General features: G+C 41.8%; 1 protein-coding gene across 1 annotated transcript in view; it reads left to right on the top strand.

Moving 5' to 3' along the window:
- Positions 1-5,826: 5,826 nt before the first annotated feature.
- Positions 5,827-27,387, top strand: part of Opn5 (opsin 5) — a 39,913-nt gene continuing 18,352 nt past the window's right edge. Inside the window, exons 1-4 of the mRNA XM_004649433.3 lie at positions 5,827-5,956; positions 12,636-12,755; positions 21,526-21,696; positions 25,346-25,680. Coding sequence (XP_004649490.3) covers positions 5,827-5,956; positions 12,636-12,755; positions 21,526-21,696; positions 25,346-25,680 — 756 coding nt within the window. The remainder of the gene's footprint in view (positions 5,957-12,635; positions 12,756-21,525; positions 21,697-25,345; positions 25,681-27,387) is intronic.

Here is a 27,387-nt window from a genome sequence, read left to right as displayed (position 1 = left end):
AGCAGGATAGGCTTGCCTGCATAGAAAAGCCTGAAACTCCAGATCCTGGGGAACGCTGTGTTAATGACAGCGTTCCAAGGGAAGTCACACATGGACTAAATTGGGGCCTAGATATCATGTGTAATAAATACACAGATATTTATGTGCATAGTCTCATGGTTGTGACATCTCCCTAATACAAATAACCTATAACAACAAATCCTTTATTGAAGAGTTTCTAGCATAGTGATGGAACATGCAGACAAAGTCAGGAGAGTGTATGGGCATTTCTGTCTGATGGCCAGTGAGTATTTCCAAGGTAATATTCTGTTGTGAAACAATTGCAAAGTGTCTACATTATCAAGAACCCTCCTCTCCACATAAAAAGTCAAGAACTTCTATGGTTAAACTACATGTAATACTACCAATTTTAGCCCTCTGGTGTATGGATTTCTAGAAATATTTCTGTAGGTTTCTCTTTCTTTTTTACCTTCCCTCTCTCCTTTCCTCCCCTTTTCCCTCCCTCCCTCCCTCCTTTCCTTCCTTCCTTCCTTCCTTCTCTTCTCTTTTTTGCTTTCTTCTGTTTTTGGAGGCAGGGTCTCACTCTAGCCCAGACTGATCTGGAACTCACTATAACCCAGGCTGGCTGTGGACTCACAGCAGTTTTCCTGCCTCATCCCTCCAAGTACTGGAATTAAAGGCCTGGTCAGGCCTTCACACCCTGATGTTGTTGCTGCTGGTCCTTCTCCTTCTTCTTCTCTTTTAGTATTTATTTATTTAGATAGAGAAAGAGGGATAGAGAAAGAATGTGTGTCTGTGTGTGTGTGTGTGTGTGTGTGTGTGTCAGGGCCTCTTCAAAGGAACCCTAAGGTGCACGAGCACTTTGTGCATCTGGCTTTATGTGGGTACTAGGGAATGGAATTGGAGCTGTCAATCAGACTTTGCAAGCAAACACTTCTAACCTCTGAGCCACCTCCCTAGCCCCGATTTTCTTACTTAAAATATCTAGTGATATTTAGTGTTTTTCCTCCTAAATGAATTAGCAACATACAAATATTGCAACAAAATTTGTTAAGTCACTCTGTGTGTATGTGTGTGTGTGTGTGTGTGTGTGTGTGTGTGTGTGCACGTGGGCACGCATGTGTGGTGTATACAGATGCCTGCACTGAGTGCAGAAGTCAGGGGAAGAAGTTGGGGGTTCTTTTTTTGCTCTTCTACCTTCTCTGACATTAGTATTTCACTGAACTTGGAGCTCCCCATTTTTGGGTGAGATTTTTCAGTTAAATCGGGGAGCCCTGGTGATCTGGTGATCCCCCTGTTTCTGTCCGCATTAGCACTGAGGTGGCAGGCATGCATGGCCATGTCCGGTTTTTTAAAAATATGATTTGTTTATTCACAAGAAGAGAGCTATAGGAGAGGGAAAGAGAGAGAATATGTGCGCCAGGGCCTCCAGCTGCTGTAAGTGAACTCTGGACACTTGTGCCACCTTGTGCATCTGGCCTACGTAGGTACTGATGGATCAAGCCTGGGTTCTTAGGCTTTGCAGGCAAGCTCCTTAACTGCTGAGACACCTCTCCAGCTCTGTCCAGCTTTTTATGTCAGCGCTGGGAATCCAACTAAGATCTTCACGCTTGCATGAGGAGTGCTGTTACCCATGGAGCCATCTTTCTATTCCCTAGCATGGTCTGGTCTAGTCTGGTCTTTTTTTTTTCTTCTCTTCTCTTCTCTTCTCTTCTCTTCTCTTCTCTTCTCTTCTCTTCTCTTCTCTTCTCTTCTCTTCTCTTCTCTTCTCCTCTCTTCTTTTTCCTTTCTTTTCATTTTTTTTGGGGGGGTTTCAAGGTACGGTCTCACTCTAGCCCAGGCTGACCTGGAATTCACTCTGTAGTTTCAGGGTGGCCTCGAACTCACGGCAGTTCCTACTACCTATGCCTATGTGCTGGGATTAAAGGTGTGCACCACCACACCCTGCTCTTTTTGTTTTCTGAAGTAAGGTCTCACTCTAGCCCAGGCTGACTTGGAATTCACTAAGTAGTTCCAGGTAGCCTGGAACTCACTGTGAACCTCCTACCTCTGCCTCCCAAGTGCTGGGATTAAAGGTGTGTGCTACCATGGTTAGCCCTAGCTCATCTTAAAAAAATTATTTACATGAGAGAGAGGGAGAGAGAGAGAGAAAGAGAGAGAGAGAGAGAGGGGGGGGGGGAGAATGAATGAGTGTACCTGGGTCTCCCACCACTGCAAACGAATTCCAGACTCCAGACGCATGTGCCACTTTGTGCATCCAGCTGACCCTTCTCTGCAGCTCCCAAGCTCCCTTTATCACAGGGGAGAATTTGTTAAGAAAGAAATGGGCAGAAACCACTGAGGTGCTCAATTGAGGAAGGCCCAGCTTGAAGGTGAAGGGGAGAGTGAGAGAATGAAAGAACGAAAGGAAACACCCCTTCTCTTGGCCTTGAATATTCTCATTCTGGTGCAGGCATAGCATGTTAGCTGGGTCACTGTGGATGAGGGCAAGAGGGCATTTAATATCAACTTGTTGTTAGCCCCTAACCACAGGACACTAGCCTAGGCTGGGCATTAATTTCTGGGGTTATATAAAAATAAACTTGACCACAACTGTTTCTTTTGTTGGGTTCTTGTGGTAATCCTTTGAGGTAATAGGAATCATAGGTGCCACCTGCTTGGCAAAGGCCTATATAAAACAGCCATATGAAACCTTTCTTTAAAAAAATATTTTGGGGCTGGAGAGATGTCTTGGTGATCAAGGCATTTGTCTTCAAAACTAAAGGATCCAGGTTTGATTCCCCAGGACAGATGCACAAGATGGCGCATGCATCTGGAGTTCATTTGCAGTGGCTGGAGGCCCTGGTGCATCCATTTCCTCTCTCCCTCTATCTGCCTCTTTAAAAAAATACACACACCCACACATGTCGATATTTATTTAGAGGGAGAAGTAAGTATGCCAGGGCTTCTTGCCACTGCAAATGAACTCCAGATGCAAGCGCCACTTTGTGCATCTGGCTTTTTATGAGGTTGCCAAACCCAGGCTGTCAGGCGTTGTAAGCAAGCCCCTAATTCATTATGTTATTACTCGGGCGCATAAGGGATGGGTAAGGTATTGCAGCTTTACGGAAGCAGTTGTAATCTGCTCAACTCAGAGGCGAGGACAGACGCTGACTCAAACCCTCATCCTGTGTCTCTAAATAGAAGCAGGGGGCAGGGTGGGGGGCAGCAGGACTGGGCAGTCAGAGAGCATGGGGTCTAATGTGATGAGAGAATTTTTCAGAATGAAGGGAATCAAGAGCTGAATCTGACTTAGGAAAGCGCTTGAGATGGAGTAGAGCTTACAGCCAGAGGCTTCTTCTCTCTATAGCTCTCAGAGAGAAAAAGGTGGACTCGCGTTACCTGTGCTGCTGTCCTTAATGTGTGGAGGTAAATGGTTGCTTTAGCTTAATGACCACTTGCCGTGGAATAATCTGACGTGGACAGTAGTCCCCTTGGAGGAGACTGGATGACAGCTCTTCTGATGACCTGTCACCTGCTATGGGGCAAATAGAACTCTGTCCCTGTTGCAAGCTGGCATACTGTGCTTCAAATCGCTTCCTAGAGGGCTGAACAGTGACATCTACTGATCCATTTCAAGTAGCAAATTCCACAGCGGGGTTAGTCTTTCTCCTGCTCGAATGACACGTAGTAATAACCGCTGTGGTGGAAGTCATGCTATCAGCAATGCGTGTTATCTCAGGGAAAGCACTCTGCTGTTTCTTTACGAGGGACAGCGCGAGACTTGTATTTTTGCAGTGTGACCTCAAAGACACATTTGTTTATTTGAAATAGAACACACACATACACTCGGGGGGGGGGGGGAGGGAGAGAGAGAGAGAGAGAGAGAGAGAGAGAGAGAGAGGGAGAGAAAGAGGTAGAATGGTCGCACCAGGCACTCCTGTCACAACAAACAAACTCCAGGAATTTTCTAGCAAAGCAAAATGTCATCCACCTCCACAGGGCACTTCTGCTCAAATTCTGTCTCTTTTTATAAAAAAGTATTTTATTTATTTATTAGAGAGGGAGAGACATACGGGCATGCTAGAACCTCCTATCTCTGCAAAGGAACTCCAGACATATATGCCCCTTCGTGTATCTGGCTTTATGTGGGTACTGGAATATGAAACCCAGGCTGTCAGGCTTTGCAAGCAAGTGGTCTTAACCACTGAGCAATCTCTCCAGGCACTCAAAGACTGTAAACCTCTTGGTATCAAAACTTAAAAGAAATATCACAAAGACCTGTGTGCTTTGGAAGTTCCTCATTTCTCAAGATTTTATTTTGTATTTAAAAGAGTGATGGTGGGAAATAAGCAGCTTTTTGCTTTAGGAAATTCTAGAACCCGTCCTTCCTATGGTTGAGCTTTTGTGTTTCAATCAGGACTGAAATTCTTGGGGCTGGAGACATAATTTAGCTGATAAAGTACTTGCCTTCCAAGCATGAGAACCTGAGTTTGAACCTCAGAACCCACATTCAAAACAAAGAAGCTTGTGCTGGGGAGGTGGAGAAATGTGAATCCTTGGGGCTCCTTGGCTTTACAGTTTGTCCTAAATGGCAATAAAGTATCCTGTCTTAAAAGAGTTGTGGGCTGGAGAGATTGCTTACTAGTTAAGACACTTGCCTGTGAAGCCTAAGGACCCATGTTTGATTGCCCAGTACCTACATAAAAAGAAAAAGCTTAGCAGTAAAGGAGCTTGCCTGTTAAAGCCAAGGGACCCTGGTTCAATTCCTCAGGACCCACATAAGCCAGATGTACAAGGTGGCACATGAGTCTGGAGTTCGTTTGTAGTAGCTAGAGGCCCTGGCATGCGCATTCTCTCTTTCTATCTGCCCCCTCTCAAATAAGTGAATAAACAAAATATTAAAAGTAGTAAAAACAAAAAAGAAATGAGTAGCATTTCTGAAGATGGGTAACCCAGGTTGCCTTTTGGCCATCTGCACACACACACACACACACACGAGTTCTTTTTTTAAACAACTCCAAACTTTAGGATAACCCTGACAACTGCTTACCTCTTAGCTTCATTTGGTTCATTTAGTGAAACATCCAATTCCCTAGTACTCAATATTTTAAATATTTTATTTTATTTACTTATTTATTATGCAAGCAGAGAGACAAGGGAGAGAGAGAGAGAGGGGGGGAGAGAGAGAGAGAATGGGAGCATCACGGTCTCTAGCCACTGCAACACGAATTCCAGGTGCATGTGTCACTTTGTGCATCTAGTTTACACAGGTACTGGGGAACCGAACCCAGGTTGTCAGGCAAGCGCTTCAACCACTGAGCAAGCTCTCTAGCCCCTCAATGTTTTATTCATTCCCTTAGCAAAGCTCTAATAAAGCTCACCAGATGTAGGACAGATAAAAAAGCTTCTCTGCATAATTTGGGCAATCGCATAATGCTGCACTCTGGCACATAAAACATTATGTGTGGTGCCTGTACTTTAATCAGTTTCTTTTCCTGGTTGAGAACTTTGCAAAACGCACCAAGAAACAGTATAACACGCTGCTTGGTCTTCCAACTCTTGTTCACTCAAGGGAGGTGTGGACAAGCTCAGAGGGTAGCTTGAGGGACCAGAGGAGAATTATCAGGCTTGGGTAATCTGTAAATGGGATAACTGAGTACTGATACATTGGAGAAAAATGCTGAATCTTTGAGTGGTTGTTAACTAGAGAATAACCCGCAAATGCTAGAAACTTTCTTCTTCTTGTTTCCTAGGAGGGGGAACATGACACGATGCTTCAAGCTGGCGCATTCTGTTCTGAGATCTCTGATTTCCTTTACAGACCCCTGGTGGCTTGAGAATAACATGGCACTAAACCACACAGCCCTGCCCCAGGAAGATCGCTTGCCACACTACCTTCAAGACGAGGACCCCTTTGCTTCCAAACTTTCCTGGGAAGCGGATTTAGTAGCTGGTTTTTATCTGACAATAATTGGTAAGTTTCCTTAATTCTTCTGCGCAAAGCCTTTTTTGTTTTGTTTTGTTTGCTTCTAGAGAATTCACAGGGTGTGTGGTTCCTGACACTTACATGGGTATTTTAGTGGAGGTGTGGAAGTTGGGTGGCATTATGGCATTTAATAAATGTTTCATAAAATGTTTTGTTATCATTAGGGCTAGGTAGTCCACTTATAATTCAAAAAATTTTTTTGTAGCAAAATTATGCATCTTGAGACTGTATTCCATTATGGTTCCCTTGCTAGTAGGTTTACTTTTCTGAATATCAAAAACAATGATAGTCCGTATATATCAGTGTAAAAAATGCATTTGATATGATATGCTTTTAGACTCAGAATGTACTTAAAAGTCATCTAATTTGGCTTCCTCATCTCACAATTGAGGAAGCTCTGTTCCAGTGTAATGCTGATGATGGACAAACTGGGTTTACTTCATGTAAAAGTAAGACTACAGTGTGTCAGCATTGCTAATGTGAAAAAATGGTGGTCAACTAGAAGTCAGCCTAGAAGGTGAAATATTTTTGCATATTATTCATACAGGGATGCATCTGTTGTTAGACTGCATTATCCAAGTCCATGGTCAAGTGTATCTCCTGAGCGCCATTGACTTCTAAATGAGTGTGCTACAGTAGAAATACACACGACCCTCGGAAGTCTTAGAGTGGGAAACGTCAAGTCTAAACATCTCACTAGCAATGTTTAATGCACCAGTGCCTGTTGAACCCACAACATTTTGTATAGATTAGATTAAATTAACTGTTAACTTATTAAAATTTGTTTTCTCGTAACTTTCATTTTGCTAAAAGTGGCGATCAGAAAAAAATTAGAAAAATATATGTGGCTCATATTTCTGGGTTACATTATATTTCTTTTGGACTGCACCAATGTAGACCATCAGGATTTACTGCTTTTCTTAAATTTAAAGTTGCTATCTTAAATTTGGGTGACCAGTGTACAGGTGGGTTATGACTTGAGGTTTATCTGCCTTTAATATTTTCAAATGTTGAGAAAGCAGATTCAAGCCTGCTTCCTCAATTTCTCTCTTTTCTTCATTTCTTTCTTTCTCCCTTCTTTGCTTCCTTTCTCCCCCTTTCTCTTTCTTGCCCTCTCTCATCTATTTATTACTGGCAAATAATTTCATGTAACTCCTGAAATTAGAAAAACTCATCAGAATATTCTCAAGATCCCTCTATGGTCAGTGCTTGAGGCAAAAAGAATCTATGAGATTAAATCAGAAATTCTGTCATAGAATGATTCCCTGGGTCCTTGTATTGATTGTTAGCATTTTTACTGATTTTCATTTAATCAAAATTTGCCTTTTCAAACACAAGTATGTAAAACAATCACTCTGCCACCAAGAAGTTGCCAAGACTTAGAGCAGTGAATGAAATGCTAGGAACTGTGCTGAGATAGTCTGAAATTCACATTGTGTTTTTACTAAACTCAAGTACTTTGAGTGATCAGGAAAGGCAGCCAGATAAGCATCTTATAAATTGAAATTAATTTATCTCAGTCATTTGCAAGGGATGAATTGCAAAGCAGCGTCTTTAACCTGAAAAATTTTTCCTGATCACACACTATAGGGAAGATTATTTGTTGATTCTTGTTCTAGAGTGAAGAACTGCGGCAAGAGAGGCAGCCAGGGGGGGCCGGTGGGAGAGATGAAGAGGTTCTCTTCATATATGTAGGGTTGGAAGGAAAATTACAATTATATCTAAATTCTGGGATGGAGTTAGAATATCAGGTCTTAAAAGAGTCCCCAAAGAAGAGTCAGGTGAATCCCGGAGCTGAGGGTGGAGACAAACTCAAGTCACAGATTAGCCATTTAGGATAAAGCAATGGCTATTCAGAGGGGTTTCCTAAGCCCAGGTTTGGGTTTGATCTCATGTCACCTCTTAGGATAGGTATGTGAGGAGCTGGCCAGATTTCTTTTAAGGAGCCAGAGTGGAATGATTCTTCATAATTAATCTTTGTTAAATACCATAAGTTTTAGGGAAAAAAATGAAAATTTGAGTTTGGAATGCAGGAGAAATAAATTTGAGACCCATTTTGCCACTCTCCACTCTTATGTTAACACCTGTTTTATTAACTGCATATATAGGAGCTTCCTATTCTTCTTATTATTTGGTATTTTCAAAGGATAAAGGATCGTGCCAATTTAAAAGCAGCCACTCCATAGTGTATATCTTATTAGCTTTTTTTCTTTTAAGTAGTGTTAAAAATAAATTTGCTCTCTCTTAACCCTCATCTACAGATAAAGTTGTTTATGTAAACAATCAAACATTCATTGGATAGAATTTACTTTTATTTTTAAAGTCATGATTTGGGCACTGGGTAAAACCCTATGAAATAGGGTTAGTAAAAAAAAAATCAGTTAAAAAAGTAAGGAAACAAATATTTTTAAAAGATACAGACAGGCTAAGGGTAGTTAGATGAGCCTTGTGTATTGAATGCATATGTATATCTATTGATTTTAACCTTTTTGGATATGACAGAAAGGAAATTTGTTTTTGTTATTTTTAAGACATATTTTCACATTTTACTTTCCCAGTGTGCCTTGCTAGAGGGTTGTCTTTAATGAGTTTCAATTTAGCTGGCTTTCTGGCTTTCCATAATCTTTTTCATTTTTATCTTTTTTTTTTTGCCTTTAAAAAGCTAAAGGGGTTTAAAAGGACCATTAAATAGCTTTGCCTCCAGAATTTCTTAAAAGCACAATGTAGTCATTTCCTGATGGTTTCACACCATCAGCTGAGACACACATTTCTTTCCTTGCCCCTCAAATGAATTGTGGTGGAGAAATTAAAATAGAAATTAAAATAGAAAAATCTGGGTTTCTCCTGTTAATACTCTCCTTATTCCTTACTACTAAAGGCATCTGTACCAGATTCTCATTTATACACAGCTACACTAAGAAGCAAGAATTCCTGAGGAAATCTACTCTACATGTTAAGCTATGGAAGTAGGTGTATTCTTTTCTTAAATACAGTCAGTAGGGATTGGGTCTTTTTAGATTTAAACTGGGTTTGTAAGAACGTGTGAATAGTTTTATTGTAATACCAAAGTCAATTAGTCATTAATAAAATAATTTTAAAGCATGGGAACACATGTATGGCATTGTTGGTAGGTGTGGTGGGTTGAGGGTCACTTTCTCTCCCCTTGGTGGGAGGGGAGTATCCGTGTTACCAATTGTCACACACTTACCTTGATACCTAGTCTAGTAGCAGCTGAAGCTGTCTGGTCTGTCACACATGCAGGGTCCATTCATTTCCTCAGGAGTCAAAGTCCTGGGGCTTTGTCTAGGAGATGAGATGACCCCTTCTTTCTATAAGCATTTTTTCTTGACAACTTCCATAACTGCAGACAGCCAACCACGAGAACTCCTTCCTCTTCCTCTCTTGCCCTTCATAAATCCACTCTTCGTCGTACCTCCTCCCGCTCTCAATTAGTCCTTTATTTTGATGTCATCTTATTTTCCTCCTATTATGAGGGTCTTGTGAAGGTAGTGCTAGGCACTGTGAGGTCATGAATATCAAGGCCAATTTCCGTCTGAACAATTGCATTGTAAGCAGTCCTACCCTTCCATTGGCTCTTACATTCCTACTTCTACCTCTTCCACAATGGGCCCCTAGCCTTGGAAAAGATGATAGAGATATTTCAGTGTGGAACACTTCTCTGCCCCTTCTTCTCAGTACTGTGGTGTCTTTTGAGTCATCCCAGTGGTCGCTACCAGCTGAAAAGAGAAGCTTCTCTAACAAAAAGTGAGAGAAGCATTAGTATATGGGTATGAACTAAAAAAGTGTGTACAAGGCAGTTTGATGAACACAATATAGAGATTTAGGAGGCAAAAACAGGCCTTACACTCCTAGGGCTCATGGCTGACCCCCTACCATAGGCTTTTTAATTTTTTTTTTCTAGGTAGGGTCTCACTCTAGCCCAGACTGATCTGGAACTCATTATGTAGTCTCAGGGTGACCTCAAACTCACAGTGAGTCTCCAACCTCTGCCTCCTGAGTGCTGGGACTAAAGGCATGCACTGCCACGCCTGGCTACCATATGCTTTTCATGTGGGATGTACTCCCTCCCATGGAGCAGGCCTCCAGTCCAATCAGAGAGCAGTTTGGTTCCCCCATAACAGACATACCACTATTGCACCCATTTGGTCATTTGGCCTGGTTGGCCAAACTTAAGGCTTGTAGTGTCCACTGTTTTCACTGTTGAAGGCTTCTTTCTCCCATAAGCCTGCACACAGTTTAGCTTTTTCCAACTTTCTGTCAGCTGGTCTGCAGGAAGAGGTTTTCATCTCAGCTCCAGCTTGATTTCTCAGTGACCTTGTGGCCCAGACATGAGAAATCTTCAGCAACAGGGTCTTACCATCTGTTTCTGGTAAGAAACCAAAAGCCTTGGGAATGGCCTGTAATGTTTTGGAGGCATCAGGAACCTCCCTTGCTAATGACTCACTGGAAGGTATCCCATCTCTGGCACTAAAATTTTTCTGGTAACAGTCTATGGCTTCTGAGTGTGCTATTATCCAAAAAAAGTATGGCTTATACAACATCTTCAATTTTGATTAACCATATTCCAAACTTCTTTTACTTTATCTTTTCCCATGATCTTGCTTAGGCTATTACACCCCCAGTAATCTGTACATTTACTTACATATATACAATATTATCCCCTTACTTACTTCCCTCTTCTCCCTCCTGTGTAGTTCCTTTCTAGTTTAATAACCTCTTGCTACCAACTCACATACAAATTTAAACATTTGTAGCTAGGATCCACATATGAGAGAGAATATGTGACATTTGGCTTTCTGGGCCTGGGTTACCTCACTTAGTATAATCCTTTCCAGATCCATCCATTTCGTAATTTCATTTTTCTTTACTGCTGAATAGAACTCCATTGTCTAAATGTACCACATCTTCATTATCCATTCATTAGTTGAAGGACATCTACAATGGTTCCATTTACTAGCTACTGTGAATAGAGAGAGGCAATAAACATGATTGAGCAAGTATCTCTAAGGTAGTGAGATGAGTCCTTAGGATATATGCCTAGGAGTGATACAGCTGGGTCGTACGGTAAATCTGTTTTTAGCTGTCTCAGGAACCTGCACACTGATTTCCACAATGGCTGGACCAGGTTACATTCTCACCAACAGTATAGAAGGGTTCCTCTTTTTCCAAATCCTCACCAGAATTTATTGTCATTTGTTTTCTTGATGATAGCCATTCTGACAGGAGTGAGATGGAATCTCCAAGTAGTATTAATTTTCATTTCCATGATGACTAAGATGACTAAGCATGTAGAACTTTTTTTTAAGATCTTATTTATTTAGTTCCATAACCCATTTATAAAATATTTTAAATATTTTTATACTTTTTTATTTATTTTCTTGAGAGAGAGAGAGAGAGAGAGAGAGAGAGAGAGAGAGAGAGAGAGAGAATGGTTATGGTTATGCCAGGGCCTCCAGTCACTACAAACAAACTCCAGATGCCTGTGCCACCTGTGCATCTGGTTTATGTGGGTCCTGTGGGAATCAAACCTGGGTACTTTGGCCTTGCAGGCAAGTGCCTTAACTGTTAAACCATCCGTCCAGGCTCCATAACCCATATTTTAATTGGTTTGTTTTATTTCTGATTATTTAGTTTTCCGAGTTCTTTGCATATCCTAGATATTAATCCTCTGTCAGATGTATAGCTGGCGAAATTTTTCTCCCATTCTGTAGGTTGCCTCTTGGCTCTATTCACAGTGTCCTTTGCTGTACAAGAGCTTTTTAATTCCTTAAGGTCCCAGTAGTTGATCAATGGTTTTATTTCCTGATCAACTGGGGTGTTACTCAGAAAGTGGTTGCCTATGCCAAAATATTGAAGGGTTTCCCTTACTTTTTCCTCTAGCAGTTTCAGAGTTTCAGGTCTGATATTAAGGTCTTTGATCCATTTGCACCTGATTCTTGTGCATGGTGAGAGATAAGAATCTATTTTCATCCTTCTACATATGGAGATCTAGTTTTCCCAGCCCCATTTGTTAAAGAAGCTGTCTTTTCTCCAGTGAATATTTTTAGTACTTTTATTGAAAGTCAGTTGGCTGTAGCTGCCTGGAATTACATCTGAGAGATGACCTCTTCTTTACAAAGGGTCATGGCAGCCTTCTCTGGCCACACTGCTCCTGCACGCGGCCACTCTTTCTGGAGCCCACAGTGACACTGAAGTCATCTCTGTTATTTGACTTCATCTTCAGAATTTACCAACAGCTGTGAGGCTGGCCTCACTGATCAGAGGGAGGGAGTTCTAGAAAGCCTGTTATCTATGAAAATGGCTGAGGAAAATACTCTCTCCTGGGGGCCGGTACAAGAACTGACCATTGGGGTTCCCAACCCTCCTAAGCATTACTGGGAAGGTAGCACTTCCATTTTTCTGGGTAAGTTCAATCTTATAATCCCTGGGTCCTATCCCCTTCAAGTTTACCCATTCCTTGCCTGCCACTTGGAATTCGTGCTTTTTACTTCATTCTCTCAATTTAGATTTTTATTTAGTGACCTCTCATTACCCTCCAAATATCCTCTATGATGTCCTTTTTTTTTTTTTTAATTCAGAAGTGTTTCATATCCAAGCAAACACTGATCTTCGTTCTGATGATGGGAGTCTTTATTTTTCTTTGTAGGGATTCTGTCCACATTTGGAAATGGGTATGTGCTTTATATGTCTTCTAGACGAAAGAAGAAGCTGAGGCCTGCTGAAATAATGACCATCAATCTAGCAGTGTGTGATCTGGGGATATCAGGTAACACACTCATGTTTCTTTACATGGCCTTAAAACTATTTGTCACCCTAAATCACCCACTGGTTCAGAGAGCACCCTTGTCCCCACCCTGTCTGTTTTCCTCCACTCAAAGTGTATTTATAGCGTTTGGGGATAGTCGACGAGATGTTGCTTGCTCGAGAGAGCATCCATTTAACATGTTTTGAGTGTGTTCTCTCCTCCACACAAGTTAGAGGTTGAGGATACAGTTTGCAACCCCACGTGATGCCTTGAATATCTCCCGGCATGCTAGGCTGAGTGATTTCAAAATCAGAATCTTATAGGGACGATTTTGGCTGTAGGTCACTGCTTGGAGCTAATCCAGCGGTAGAGAAGTCTGGTGAAAAGAGAGATAGGATGGGGTGTTGATGGGTGAGTGACACCCAGAGACTGATGTGGGGTGACTATGGGACAAGGGAAGAATGGCCCCTCTGGTGGTGTATTTAATTGTAACTTAAGGATTGATTTCAAATACAGGAAGATGTTTGTTCCATGAATCTTAAAGTTGGATGCCCCAAAAGATCAATTTGTGAACCTTGAAAGCATTCTAAATGTCAGAATTCCACGCCCAGAAATTTTAATTTAAGTATGTGAGCGTTTTACCTGGACATCAGGATATCTAAAATTAGAATTTCCAGGTGTGTGAACAAAGTTGAGCACTACTGTTTTTTTTTTTTCTTGCACCTTATACATTCCTGATAACAAAGCAAGAAGAAGTTGGAACATAATTTTTCTTTAGTTGTGATTTATTTAAAAGAAAGACTGCCGGGTGTGGTGGTCCACACCCTTAATCTCAGCCTTTGGCTGAGAGATAGAGGCTAGCTAGCCTGGGACTACAGAGTGAGTGCCAGATCAGCATGGGTTAGAGTAAGACCCTACCTTGAAAGAGAAAATAAATAAATAAATAAAAAGACTGTTTTTGGGCAAGTCACATGTCATTATTCACTTTCACAAAATTACAAAATTCCAGGGTTGCCTACTCTCACCCCAACCTTTCTTTGGATGCCAGTGTTTTATTATTTAGCTTATGGTCCCAGGCTGTCAGAATTGATAATTTTATGCTCTTACAAGCAGCAAGAGCAATACAACGAGTGGCTTTCATCTAAAGCTCTCTGATTTTGTTTCTCTTCATAAACTTTTTCCTCTCTCTTCTCCCCACCCCTGGAAGCTGCTGGTGATTATCCTCTACCTGTTGAGTCACTTGGGAAGGCTTTACCCAGTAATAACAGGCTTGAATGTCATAAGCCCTTATGATACATGTGCGTGTACAGTAAGGGGCAAGACGTGGCAGGCCCCTTATTGTGAAAATAGGATGAAGGCCAGGGAATTTGCGAGGTTGTAAGGTAGCTGCCATTTGTGCAAATGCCACACGGTGGCGGAAGAGCAACAGGAATACTATGGAGTTTTCCAGTCACATCTCTCTGGCCTTAGCACTGAATGTAAAAATGTCTGCTTGAATGAAATCTGTCATTTCAGCCACATTCTTTAACAGTGAGTGATACCAGACTCCTGCTTAAGGCTGAATTATATTGGCTTGAGTAAAAATACCCGTAATTGGTCTGATGTATTGAAATGTTTCTAGACTAGCAAATCCGCTGTGAAATTCACAAGCTACCTCATTACTCTGCTTATGTCTTTAGAGCAATTCATCAACAAGCATTTTCTTCCATGGCAGTTTCCTCTGATGAATCTCGACCACTCTGAGTATCTGTAATACACCTTTTCTTCCAATAAATCTTAAAAATTTTGTGTTTTGTTTGTCACTCAACAATATGCACCTTGAGGAAGACATCGTGGGAATCAGATGTGTCACCTAGGCAGTAAATAAGTACCGGCAGCTCCCCATGGGGGCCTTGCACTAGGCTAGACTGGGGAAATCATAAAAAGTCCATTGATGTCTGAGCTGTCTCCAGATGCATGAAGTACAGCATTCAGGGGTTGGAGTTTTGGACAATGATGCTTACGGCCAAGCAGAGTGAAAAACAAATCAGATGATACTCCAGCGATTCTGACAGCAGCCAGGTTCAGAAGCATTCTACTCAAGGCAAGAGAAGGCGAGAGATTCCAGATGACCACCCCAAGATTCGATGGCAGCTCAGTTCCAGGCTGGGTGTGATGTTGAATATCCATAATCCTGGTATTGGGAGGTGGAGGCAGGAGGGTGGTGGTGTGTGTGGAGAACAATTCCATTCCTACCTGACTGAAACTTACCTTAAGGTTCTGAGCTTGCTGTCTTCCCTGCCTAGAAGTTTCACCTCTACATATTTACTTGATTTTTAATGTTGTTTTTATTATTATGCACCTTTAAGTTAAAACACATTGCACATTGGCCATATTCCCATTGAATTATACTGTTAAACACCCTCTATCCCATCCTCATTGCCCTGAGGGCCCTCTTCAGTAAGGTTGCTGGTATTCATCATGGGGTCAATGGAGACAACGTCTCAGGCCACACTGTTTCACCCTGTGGCTCTTACAATCTTTCCGCCCCCTCTTCTGCAACGTTCTTCTGAGCCTTGGCAGGCATGACACAAGTCTTCTTTAGTATTAGGTTTTCTGCAAACTCTTACTTTCTGCTTTGGTAAGTTTTGAGTTTTCTCAGTGTCTACAGAAATCTCTGTGGAGGAGGCTGTCAGGTTAACAGTGAGCTCTTGCTTGACTTTTCAGGTATTGCTTTGGGTATTTCTCTACCTAAATGTCCCTCTCTCCTGTGAAACAAAAATCTCTATTGATGACCGTACTCTATCTTTTCTCAAACTCAATAATTTCTACCTGCCATTCTGTTATACCATATTTATTTATTATTTGCTTATTTATTTATTTTGATCCAAGGTCTCATTATGTAGATCAAACTGGAATGGAACTCCATGTTCTGTCCCAGACTCCCCAGTGCTACAATAACATGCATACCACACCTCACCCAGCCTGTGTTATAACCTATTTGTTGCTACAATTTTTTTTGGGGGGGGTTGGATTTTTGAGGTAGGGTTTCACTCTAGTCCAGGCTGATTTGGACTTCACTATGTAGTCTCAGGGTGGCTTTGAACTCACAGTGATCCTTTTATCTCTACTTCCCAAGTGCTGGAATTAGAGGCATACACCCGGTTTTTGTTGATACAATTTAAAAAAACACATATTATCTATTTATTTGTAAAAAGGGGGGATTGCCACACCAGAGCTTCCAGACACTGCAAATGAACTCCAGATGCATGTGCCACTTTGTGCATCTGGCTTTACGTGGATACTGGGGAATTGAACCTTGGTCCTTAGGCTTCATAGGCAAGCATCTTAACTGTTAAGCCATTTCTACAGTTTCTGCTGATACAAATTTTTGTCACTATTGTTCACTTTCTTTTTTCTAAAAAAAGTTTTTATTTATTTGTTTATTTAAGAGAGAGAGAGAGAGAGAGAGAAAGAGAGAAAGAGGCAGATAAAGACTGGATAATGAGAATGCCAGGGCCTCTAGTCACTGCAAGCAAACTCCAGATGCGTGTGCCACCACAATTTTTGAAACAGTAAATGAATTCATAAAGACAGGTAAATAAAACATGCTCGTATATCTGACTTAGAGGAGATGGAAGATAGAATTTCAGTTTCTTACCATCTCTTTCTAGGCATAACTAAACTTCTTCCTCCATACACACAGCTGTGCACACACAAGTGCACACAGACAGGCATGCACCTGCATACACATGAGTCTACACAGACATGCAGGCTTGCACACACTTGGGTAATCATAGACATGCACACACACATACGTAAACATGCGCACACATATATCTGCCTGTGCACACACAGAGACATGCATGCAAGCGTGTTCACAGGCACACACTTTTGTACACATGCAAACACAGAGACACACACACCTATGCTCTCAGAGGAGCACCATGGTCTCCCCAGGCCTCTAGGCAGGAGCATTTGAAAATAACTAGACTGTATTAGTAAAGTCTTTCCAACTTCAATACCCTTCCTGTGTTGAATGGTCCTGAATCATCTTGTATCCCTACAAATTCCTCAGTTTTTGGGGGGATTTTCTTTAGTAATTTTGTTCATTCATAATACAGAGAATCAGTGAAATTTAAAAAGATTTATTAATTTATTTTATTAAATAAAAGTACAAATTAAAATTTGTGAGCAAGTTACCCATACTCTTCTTTTTTAAAAAAATAACTATATATTTATTTGAGAGAGAGAAAGAGACAGAGAGAGGGAGAGAATGGGCAGGCCAGGGCCTCTAGCCACTGCAAACGAATTCCAGATGCATGAGCCCCCTTGTGCATCTGGCTTACGTGGGTTCTGGGGAATTGAACTGGGATCCTTTTGGCTTTGCAGGCAAATGCCTTAACCGCTTATCTCTTCAGCTCCCCCCATACTCTTCTTTAGAATATGAATGGAGCGCACAACTTCTGTCATGGTGGGCGGGCGCTGTGGGAGAACTTTCTAGACTCATTCAGCTGCTGTCCGGCCCCTACCTTGTGCATGAACAGCAGACATTTCCTATGGTTTCTTCAAATGGGGCTTTTTCTTTTCTTCAAATATTTCATTTCATTTATTTATTTATTTGAGAGAGAGAGGAGAAGAAGAAGAAGCCAGAGCCTCCTGGCCCTGCAAATGAATTCCAGATGCATGTGCTTCCTTGTGCATCTGGCTTAAATGTGTACTGGGCAACTGAACTTGGATGCTTAGGTTTTACAGGCAGGCGCCTTGAACACTAAGCCATCACTCCAGCCCTGAGTGGAGCCTTTCCTGATAGGTAACTTCTCTCTCAAGCCCTTTCACAGGGCTTAACTCCTGAAGTACAAGGCTGCCTCTGAGTGAAAGAAATAAGGTCTGCCTGTCATTTTTGGAACACAAGGCTCTACACACTCAGATTCTAAGACCCTCCCAATTAGGGAGAGGGGGTGAGGTGGACTGAAATCACCATTCTCTGCTTCTGTTTTGTCACTTCCTTGCTCTTTTCCCTCCTTTCCCTCTTTTTCCATTTCTTCCTTCACTGGTAGTTTTTTTTTGAAAATTAAAAAATATTATTTATTAGAGAGAGAGAGAGGGAGATACAGATAGAGAGAGACATAGAGAGAGAGTGTGCATGAAAAGGTGTCTTGCCACGGCAGATGAATGCCACATGCATGCACCACCTTATGCATCTGCTTTGACATGGGCACTGGAGAATTGAATCCAGGATGTTAGGCTTTGCAAGCAAGTGCCTTTAAACCACCGAACCATATCTCCATTGCCAATACTTCCTTTAAAAAGTTGTATTTGTTCCAGGAATATAAGAATATGTTAACATCATTAATCTATTAATAACCTGCATTAATGGATTCAATGAGAACAAAAGAAATTATGACCATCTTAGAGGATGTAGAAAAAGCACTTGATAAAACAATATGTATTTATGGTTTAATTTCTTTCATATATCTGTGTGTGCATGTGTGCTTGATCATATGTGGGCACGTGTGTGTGCATGTTGGTGCATGTGCACGTGTGTATATACATGTACGTGGAGGGCAGAGGGCAATGTTGGGTGTCTTCTTCAGTCCCTTTTTACCATACTTTTTGGAGACAGGGTCTTCCACTGAACCTGTACCTCATCTTGTTAGCTAGGCTAGGTGACCAGCAAGGCCGACAAACCCTGTTGCCCGTATCTCTCCAGTGCTGGGTGTACAGGCGTGTGTCACCATGCCTGGCATTATATATGGGCGCTGGGGATTCAAATTCGGGCCCTCATGCTTAGGTGGCAAGAACTTAAACCCACTGAGCTATCTATTGCCCCAGACTCAGGTTAAATTTTTTTCTAACAAACAAGGATGGATTTTCTTTGCCCCCAGAAAGGCAACAAAAATACCAGCTAACTCCACAATGCATGACCCATATATCTCAACAAGGAGGGGTCGGGGGGAGGGGGGTGGACATGGAGGAGGCTAACAATGGTACCAACTCGACTGGATTCACTGAGCGCAAAACTAATTAATAAAAAAAAAAGCTTAAAAAAATCACATTCAATAATGAAGTTTTCCTTTGTTTTTTGTAGTCTCAGGGTGGCCTCAAACTCACAGCCATCCTCTGACCTCTGAAGCATTAACAACATAATTTTTATTGATTATGGACATAGTATGACAACATCACATGTTGGAACCATCCTTTCCCTCATCCCTGCCCCCTTTCCGAAGAGGGCCCTCCTCACTGGGTCTCAGGTTATCCCTATGGGGACTGTGGGTTGTGCATTGTGGGATCGGCAGTCAGTTACTGGGGAGAGGCAGTGCCTCAGGAAATGACGACCCAACTTGTGGCTCTGACAGTCTTTCCCGCCCCGCTTCTGCAAAATGCCCCGAGCCGTGGTGGGTGTGCTTTAAGTCTACTTCAGTGATGAGCTCCTAGGAGCCTCTGGATCTCTGCTTTGGTGGGTGTTGAGTGTCCTCAGGGTCTGTCTCCTTTATCCTGGCGCTGATTGTCAGGTTCAGGATGGAAGCAGCTCTCTTGCTCATCTCCCCAGTTCCTCTGTGGCATTTTTTTTTTGTTGTTGTTTTGAGGTAGGGTCTCATGCTAGTCCAAGCTTACTTAGAATTCACTAGGTAGTCTCAGGGTGGCAATCCTCCTACCTCTGCCTCCCAAGTGCTGGGATTAAAGGTGAGCACTACCATGCCTGGCACTTTGTGGCATTTTGAAGAAATAAAACCGGGTCACAAAACATGCCTACTATGATTACTTGTGTTCAACATTGTACTAGAAATCTGAGATAATCTTATAAATCTCCATAAGGTAATTTTATTCATTTTATTATCATAATAAGATAAGGAAAAAAATCAAATGAGTTTAAGACTTTCACTATTTGTAGTTCATGATGCCACGTAGAGGTCTACCATCAGTCTTTGAATCACCAGATCTGGATTTTTATCGCATGCAGGTATGGCACTGTTGTGGTCAGCCTCATGTTGCTGGAACAAGCATCCAACCAGACACAGTTTATGGGAGGAAAGGATTTATTTCTGTTTACAAATCCAGATGAAATTGTATTGATGGTGGAAGAAGCTCGCTCCTTTTCAAAGATCCCAGTAGAGAGAAACCACCAAATAGCCAGCACCACCAGCAAGAACCAGCTGCCAGGGCTCAAACTGCTCCCTACACCTCTGAGCTGGAATCAGATTTGCCCCAGTGACATACCCCCCTCCCCCGCAGGCAGGAAGCTTAATCTTGATCAAAAGTACTTGTAGCTAGGGGGATATACAGTCACATGCAAGCCACCACAAGCACATACATAGTAAGTAGTTCTTTGCATCAAATGACTCCTTGGTCCAGGAGTCTTCCATCTTATTTTATAGAACTTTTCTAGTTAAATGAATTCACTTTTTATAATGTGCAGAAAAATGAATAAAGTCAAGCAGGGCTTTATAGTGAATATATTTGGATGGTGCTATGACACAAAATATTTGTTACTTTTCTGACTTACAAATTTTAGAGCCTTTAACTTCTAACTGCCTCACACTGTGTATAACGTATAACCTTGCCAAATACTACTTGATTCAGTAGGATTATTCCTTTTGGAGGGCACTTCATAGAATCATCACTTAGCAGAATCAGTTTGCTATCATATGGCATCATATTCAGATGTTTCAGGGAATATTTGTTGATCACGAAAGCTTGAATGCCTAGTTTTGGGAGGCAAGAAATATAATTGAGTCCTGGGCATGCTTCGGAAGTCAGTTTAGAAAACTTGTGTTTGGAAAAAGATTTTCTCTTGAATATTTTTGTTTGTTTGCTTAAGACAGGGTCTCTAGTCCAGACTGGACTCAAACTTGAGTGTAGCCAGGGGTGACCTTCAGTATGCCTGGATTATGTAGTGCTGGGGATTGAACCCGGGACTTGTGCATGCTAGACAAGCACTCTACCAACTGAGCTACAACCCTGGGGTATTTTTACAACTTTTTTTGGATGACTTCCATACATATAGACAATATGCCATGATCATAATGCCCTCCAACCACCCTTCTTTATTCCTCTCTCTTACACCTCCCTCCACTGAGTCCCTTTTTTCCAACTAGTCTCTTCTCTATTTTGACATCTTCATTTTCTTCTCTCTTTCTATGCTGGTCTTGTGTAGGTAGTGTTTTGATGAAGATACAGTGTCCTTCTTGCTTAGCTTTCAAATTACTCAAGTCAATAACGCATTAAAAGTGACAAAATTGTTATCACTGCTCACTGAAATCACATCTCCTGTACTCTCCTGAATTTGGGTTTCATTGAGACAGTTTTTTTTATAAATAACTTTTTATTTAAATATTTTACTTATGAGAGAGAGAGGCGGGGGCTCCCCAGGACCTCTAGCTTCTGCAAATGAACCCCAGCAGCATGTGCCACCTGCGCATCTGGCTTATATGGGAACTAGTCAATTGAGCCTGGGTCTTTAGGCTTTGCAGGCAAGTACTTAAACTGCTAAGCCATCTCTCCAGCTTGAAACAGTTTTTTTTTTTTTTTATAACGCTGACTACTTTAAATATTCCTTCTATAGCTTTTCATTTCCTTGGGTATTGGAATGTCTGAAAGCTTTTATGGGGACCATCAAACTTAGTTTATTCAAAGATAACTGCTCAATTTTATTAACCTAGGAGGACTGTGAAATGAATGGTGTGTGTGTGCGTGTGTGTGTGCACTCACATTGCAAATATGCTTAGGGGAGGAGGGCCCAGGTAAGTTGAGTAGTTGGGGAAGGTTTTTAACTGCCAAGGCCTCTCTTGACATGTTCTTGGTACTCTAGTTGTAGGCAAACCTTTCACGATCATCTCTTGCTTCTGCCACCGTTGGGTGTTTGGCTGGTTCGGCTGCCGCTGGTACGGATGGGCTGGATTTTTCTTTGGCTGTGGAAGCCTCATCACCATGACTGCTGTTAGCCTGGATCGATACCTGAAGATCTGCTACTTATCTTATGGTAAGTTGGAAGGTTTCTTGTTCCCTGACAGTCAAAGCTGGAAGGATGGAGTATCAGAGCTGGACATATTTTACACAGTGAACCAATAAAGATTGTTAATAACCTCAGTGACCAAGAGTTTTTCTATTAATAGCCTATCTCGTTCTAACATATATCTGAGCATTCGATCCGTGTCAATGCAGGTTTCTTTTTATTTGCTGTTGTTGTTCATTTCATTTTTTAAACATTTTTATTGACAATTTTCATACATGTACATAAGGACTTTTGATCACAATCCCTTCTCATTAGCTTCTTTTGTTTCTCCTCACCCCTCTTCCACAGAACCCCTTCTATTAAAGTAGTCCCTGTTCTACTTTCACATTTTTTTGTTTTTTGCCCTGTCCATCAGACATGACAGAATCAGCATTCCTTTAGTATTACTTTTATAATAATACCTTCCTTGTAGAGCTACCACTTTTTTTGTATACAGTGCGTAGGCACTGCATTTTGTGATGCAAAGGACAACACGTTGAAGGATGGTAGGCCTGAGGTGTGTAGCTGACTGCTGACTCGGCACGTGTAATTACATAAGAACAGTTGTCTGCGATTCTCCCTTATGACTCAGGCTTCCTATGATTTTAGAAATGAGAAATTCCAAAATGTTCTCCAGGTGTAGAGAGCCGTGCAGCTGCTCCTGCATGAAAGGGCATACATCCAGAAATATTGCTCCACAGCTCTTGTGGTTTTTTTTTTTTTTTTAATTTGATTTATTAGTTTTCTTTTCATCAAATACAGGCAGTTTGGTACCATTGTTTAGGCTCATCTATGATCTACCCCCTCCCATTAGACCCTCCTTGTTGATGTAAATGGGTCGTGCATTGTGGAGTTAGTCCCCAGTTATTGGTATGCTAAATGTCTCTGCAAATTGGTAGGTAGAAAGATGGCTGACTAAGAACTGGTGAGGGGGTGAGACAGTAATAACTAAATTATCAGAGCCTATTTTTATTTTTCAGTTTAAACTGTTCTACTGGCTAAACATAATTTCTAGAAAGTTTGTTTTTTTGGGGTCCTTAGGAATGTATTAGGCCAGAAAGAAAAAAACCTTTGCATAGTTACTTTTAATCTAAAAATCCAGACCTAACCAGGGAGTGGCTCTGACTTCCTTGGTATCAATCTGCTTGGATTATTAATCTGTTAATCGGAAATGTGTGTAGGAGACAGAGTATGGCCAGGGGACTGAAATGGCAAAGATCAAGGAGTTCTTGTGCTCTGAGTGGGGTAGATCCTCCCTTTAGGGTTTGTACGCTTGCATCTCCCAACACTGAGGAGACCATTCACCAAGGGCAGTGGGATGCAACCCACTGTTATCACGACTCAGCCCTGATTCATAGATTGCATGCCTTTTCCTAAACATCAAAACTTCTAATAAAATAGTTTGAGTCAGAGTTTCCAGTAAGATAAAAATATGCGATTACACATCTTTGGATGACATCAGAGTCTAATTCTTTCCATTATATTATTTTTCATCATGCCAGATAGATTTTCAATTGAAAATAGATTTTCTAGACCAGAAGGCAAAATATAAATGCTCAGCTGTTTTGTGGAGCACTTGAGGAAGACTAAACCTGCATGTTTCGGTTTTAAAAGGATTTCTTGAGTGTAGCTTTGTGTCAGTTAAGGAGGGAACACATTCCACCACCAGAATCACTACAGGACATGACTCTGTATGGGAAATGGAGACGAGCTTAGCTTCTGCTAAGGCCGAGCCTCAGTGGTATTTCATCATTTAACCTGACGCACTACACAATGTCCTAGTATGTTGGAATTTAGAAGTTCATCTGGGGACATGTAGACCTTTCTGCCATGTCAAGTGTTAAAGTGTTTGAAGGCATCCCTAAGAGATGACCGCTTGGTCTCTTCTTGAGTAATTCCAGTGACCAGTGACGGGGAGCTTACTACTGCATAAGGCAGCCCATTCTCTGATTGGTCTGCTCTCATTGTTACAATGTTATTCCTTCTATTGAGACAAAACTGCCTCCCAGTAACCTCCACCCATTGGTCCTAGTTCTGACTTCTGGAGCAACACAGAACCAATCTACTAATCTACTCCTTCCTGTATTGACAGCCTTTCACCATACTCGAATGTAAGTATAAAACACCTCACTAAGTAACCCTCACCATGAATGTTATACGTGTATGCCTCTGCACATTTTCATAAAAAATATGTGATGATCTCTGCAATGTTTTGCAATGCATTACAGTGAGTACTCAAGAGCTGACATATTTTTGTGGCTACCTGATTGTTACCCTCATCTGGTTGGGCTTGAGAAAGTTGCATTTCACGAGACAAAATGCCACGCATTTGAGACAAGAGACACAAATAGAGATGGATGGTCGGTTATATTTCTCGTTAGTGCCAAGGGACACACGCGCAGGCGTAAACCTTCACGTGAATGTACCACTTCCTGGTTTGCAAAACAGACCCCTGACACTATTTCATTCAACCTTTTTATCAAGACCTGCGAGCAATTTGTTACTATCTCCTTGCCTTTCCTGGTAGGAACACTGGACATTCAGTCACGTGCACAGGAGTAAGGTCAAATGCTAGACGTCCGAGAGGTATGGTCTTACTGACTTACATTAGCTGAAGCAGATCCCGAGTCTATGGGGAGGCGAGCACTTAGCTTTTATTCAATGTATTTTGAAATATCTTCTCTGCTACTATGAAACCAATGCAGTAAGTAGCTCTCCCTGCAACCCCCAGACCTTTTTGTTGCCAAGTGATGAGTGAGGTGTGGAGGCAATTTCTCGTGGTGACTGCAGCGCAAGATAAGGCTGGCTTTGATGATTGCGGTGAACTTTGAACAATGACCATTAGTGTTTTATTTATTTATTTATTTATTTAATTTTTTAGATGACTGCACTGTTTCTTCTTGGAATTCTCTGTGGGTTAAGGAACTAGTGCTGAAAAGCAGAGCTCTTTTTTTAAAATTATTATTTATGTATTTGTCTCCCTGGAAACATTTTCACAGAATTACTTTTGCAGAAAATGATGCAACTTAATTAGATTCTATGCCTCTCCCACCGTGACTGTGTGGGCTCGACTGTCCTGTGAATGAGGCTTGAAGACTCAACATCTGCACCAATCACCCACTCAGCTTCCCTGCGCGGTGTCAGGCTCCTTAGCCACACACCCCCACGCAGCAAGCTCTTAGGAAGACCAAGGGGACCTCAGACACGAGGGCTTTTAGGGAGAGGGTGTTCTTAAGACATAAGCAGTGCTTGGTGATGGCTTGCCTCCCGGGAAGTATTCTCCTTGGATCCTTGGATAACCCACTAACTCCTACTTTTGAGATGTTTTCCCAAGATCCTCCATTGCCTTCAGCATCCTCTCCTCTTCCTTACCGTCCGCTTTCCTAGCCTCTGTTGCTTCTCCCAAAGCTCCTAGGTACCTAGAGAAAGCTTCCCCAGTGAAATTTCCTCCTGGAGAAAGGCCCAAGCTCTGGAACTTCCTCCTTTTACTTCACTCTCCCTCAGGCTTCAATTACCTGCCCACGTCTCACAGCATTCAGTGGAGTAAATCTTTGGAGGTGGAGTTTGACATATCGAGGGGAGGTGTTTGGGTATAGGGCAGATTCCATTGGGGGTAATGCTTTTCTCCTGCCTCCAGGGGTTTGGCTGAAGAGAAAACATGCCTACATCTGCCTGGCGGTCATCTGGGCCTATGCTTCCTTCTGGACCACCATGCCCTTGGTGGGCCTGGGGGACTACGCACCTGAGCCCTTCGGAACCTCGTGCACCCTGGACTGGTGGCTGGCCCAGGCCTCTGGTGGGGGTCAGGTATTCATCCTGAGCATCCTCTTCTTCTGCCTCTTGCTCCCCACGGCTGTGATTGTGTTCTCCTACGCGAAGATCATTGCCAAGGTTAAGTCCTCTTCCAAAGAAGTAGCTCATTTCGACAGTCGAATCCATAGCAGTCACGTACTCGAAATGAAACTGACCAAGGTAACTGAGGTCATCATTTATAGAAGTGTTTTCTCAACAACGAAAACTTCAAAAGGAAAAAAAAGGGGGGGAATAGGGAATATTGGAAGGGGGAGAATCTAGAACTTGCTTATGTGCTTCTAGACTTCTTACTGCATATCCAGAGTCTTTGCAGCATCTCTACTCTGTTCCTGCCCCTCACACACCTGAACAGGCAATTTTAAATATCCACTAAATGTGCATAATGGATCCACTGGGGTTGTTTTCTTTATTGAGTGGGATATATATGTCTCCTATTATATATATGAATAAATAAATATATACACTATAAATATAAATATATATAAAATATAAGTATAATACATTATCATTTTAAAAAAATTAATTCACATGGACTTTGGTGGGTACTATCAGGAATATCTGCCATCCAAAATATTTATTGAGGAAGAGTTCACCACAAACACTTTCTGAAGGAAGTCTGGTCCAAAATAAGAACAATCTCTATGGGGTTGAGCCCATCGGTAAATGCTAGTTTCAGAGTTGATAGCTCTTTAAATATTGCAGTCTAACAACAACAACAAAAAGCACACACTTTAACGAGGGACAAGGGTTTTAACCCTATGACAATGTTTGTGAGCCTGCCAGGGATATATACTGAGCTTCTTTAAATCTTGTGTTCCTCACTCGTGCAACAGGGACAGCAATATCCACCTCTCTAGGCTGTTGTGGAGAAGCAATGGATAAAATCTATTATTCCGGGGCTGGAGAGATGGCTTAGCAGTTAAGGCATTTGCCTGTGAAGTCTAAGGACCCAGATTTGACTCATCAGATGCTCCAGGTGACTGTGTGCCCACAAGGTCACACATGTGCACAAGGTAGCACACAGGTCTGGAGTTCAATAGCTGTGGCTAGAGGCCCTGGGACACCAGTTCCCACTCATCCTTTATGTGGGTGCTGGGGATTTGAACTTCAGTCCTCACATTTGCATGGCAAGTGTCCACTGAGACATCTCTCTAGTTCCTTGTTAGGTTTTGCTGACTTTTGTAGCAGGCTGAAATTTCACAGACTACATATAGAGGTGTCTATATATATGTATATATATTTATATATATATATGCTTTATGTAGACTTCCTTTAAGTTCTGTGACTCAACATAATCTCACCTTTGTGCTTACATTTGATCCTGAAACTTAGTTTCATTAGTGATCAGGATAAATTTAGTAGCCTCGAGAGTTTCCCAGCTACTGCCAGTGTTACCTATAAGGTCTAGGGATGTTTTCATAGCGTCTACTGTGCTATGAATTGGAGAATCCAGGTCTAGCTGTTGTCATTCATTGACCTGGCAGTGTTGAGATATTTAATTCTTTCTTTTTTGCATCCGTGTGTGTATGCATTTATGTGTACACATGTGTGTGGAGGTCAGAGGTTGAAGTCTAGTGTCTATGTCACTCTCAACTTAATCTTTATTCTTTTAAAAAATATTTAGCTGGGCGTGGTGGCGCACGCCTTTAATCCCAGCACTCGGGAGGCAGAGGTAGGAGGATCACCGAGAGTTCAAGGCCATCCTGAGACTACATAGTGAATTCCAGGTCAGCCTGAGCCAGAGTGAGACCCTACCTCGAAAGACCAAAAAAAAAAAAAAAAAAAAAAAAAAATTTGATTTATTTATGAGAGAGAGTGAGAGAGAGAGAGAGAGAGGGAGGGAGAGAGAGGAGATAATATGGACAT

The sequence above is a fragment of the Jaculus jaculus genome, chromosome 8 (assembly GCF_020740685.1).
Source record: "Jaculus jaculus isolate mJacJac1 chromosome 8, mJacJac1.mat.Y.cur, whole genome shotgun sequence".
Classification (NCBI taxonomy): domain Eukaryota; kingdom Metazoa; phylum Chordata; class Mammalia; order Rodentia; family Dipodidae; genus Jaculus; species Jaculus jaculus.
The sequence above is the reverse complement of the archived record's forward strand: the minus strand, read 5'-3'. Positions and strand labels throughout refer to the sequence as shown.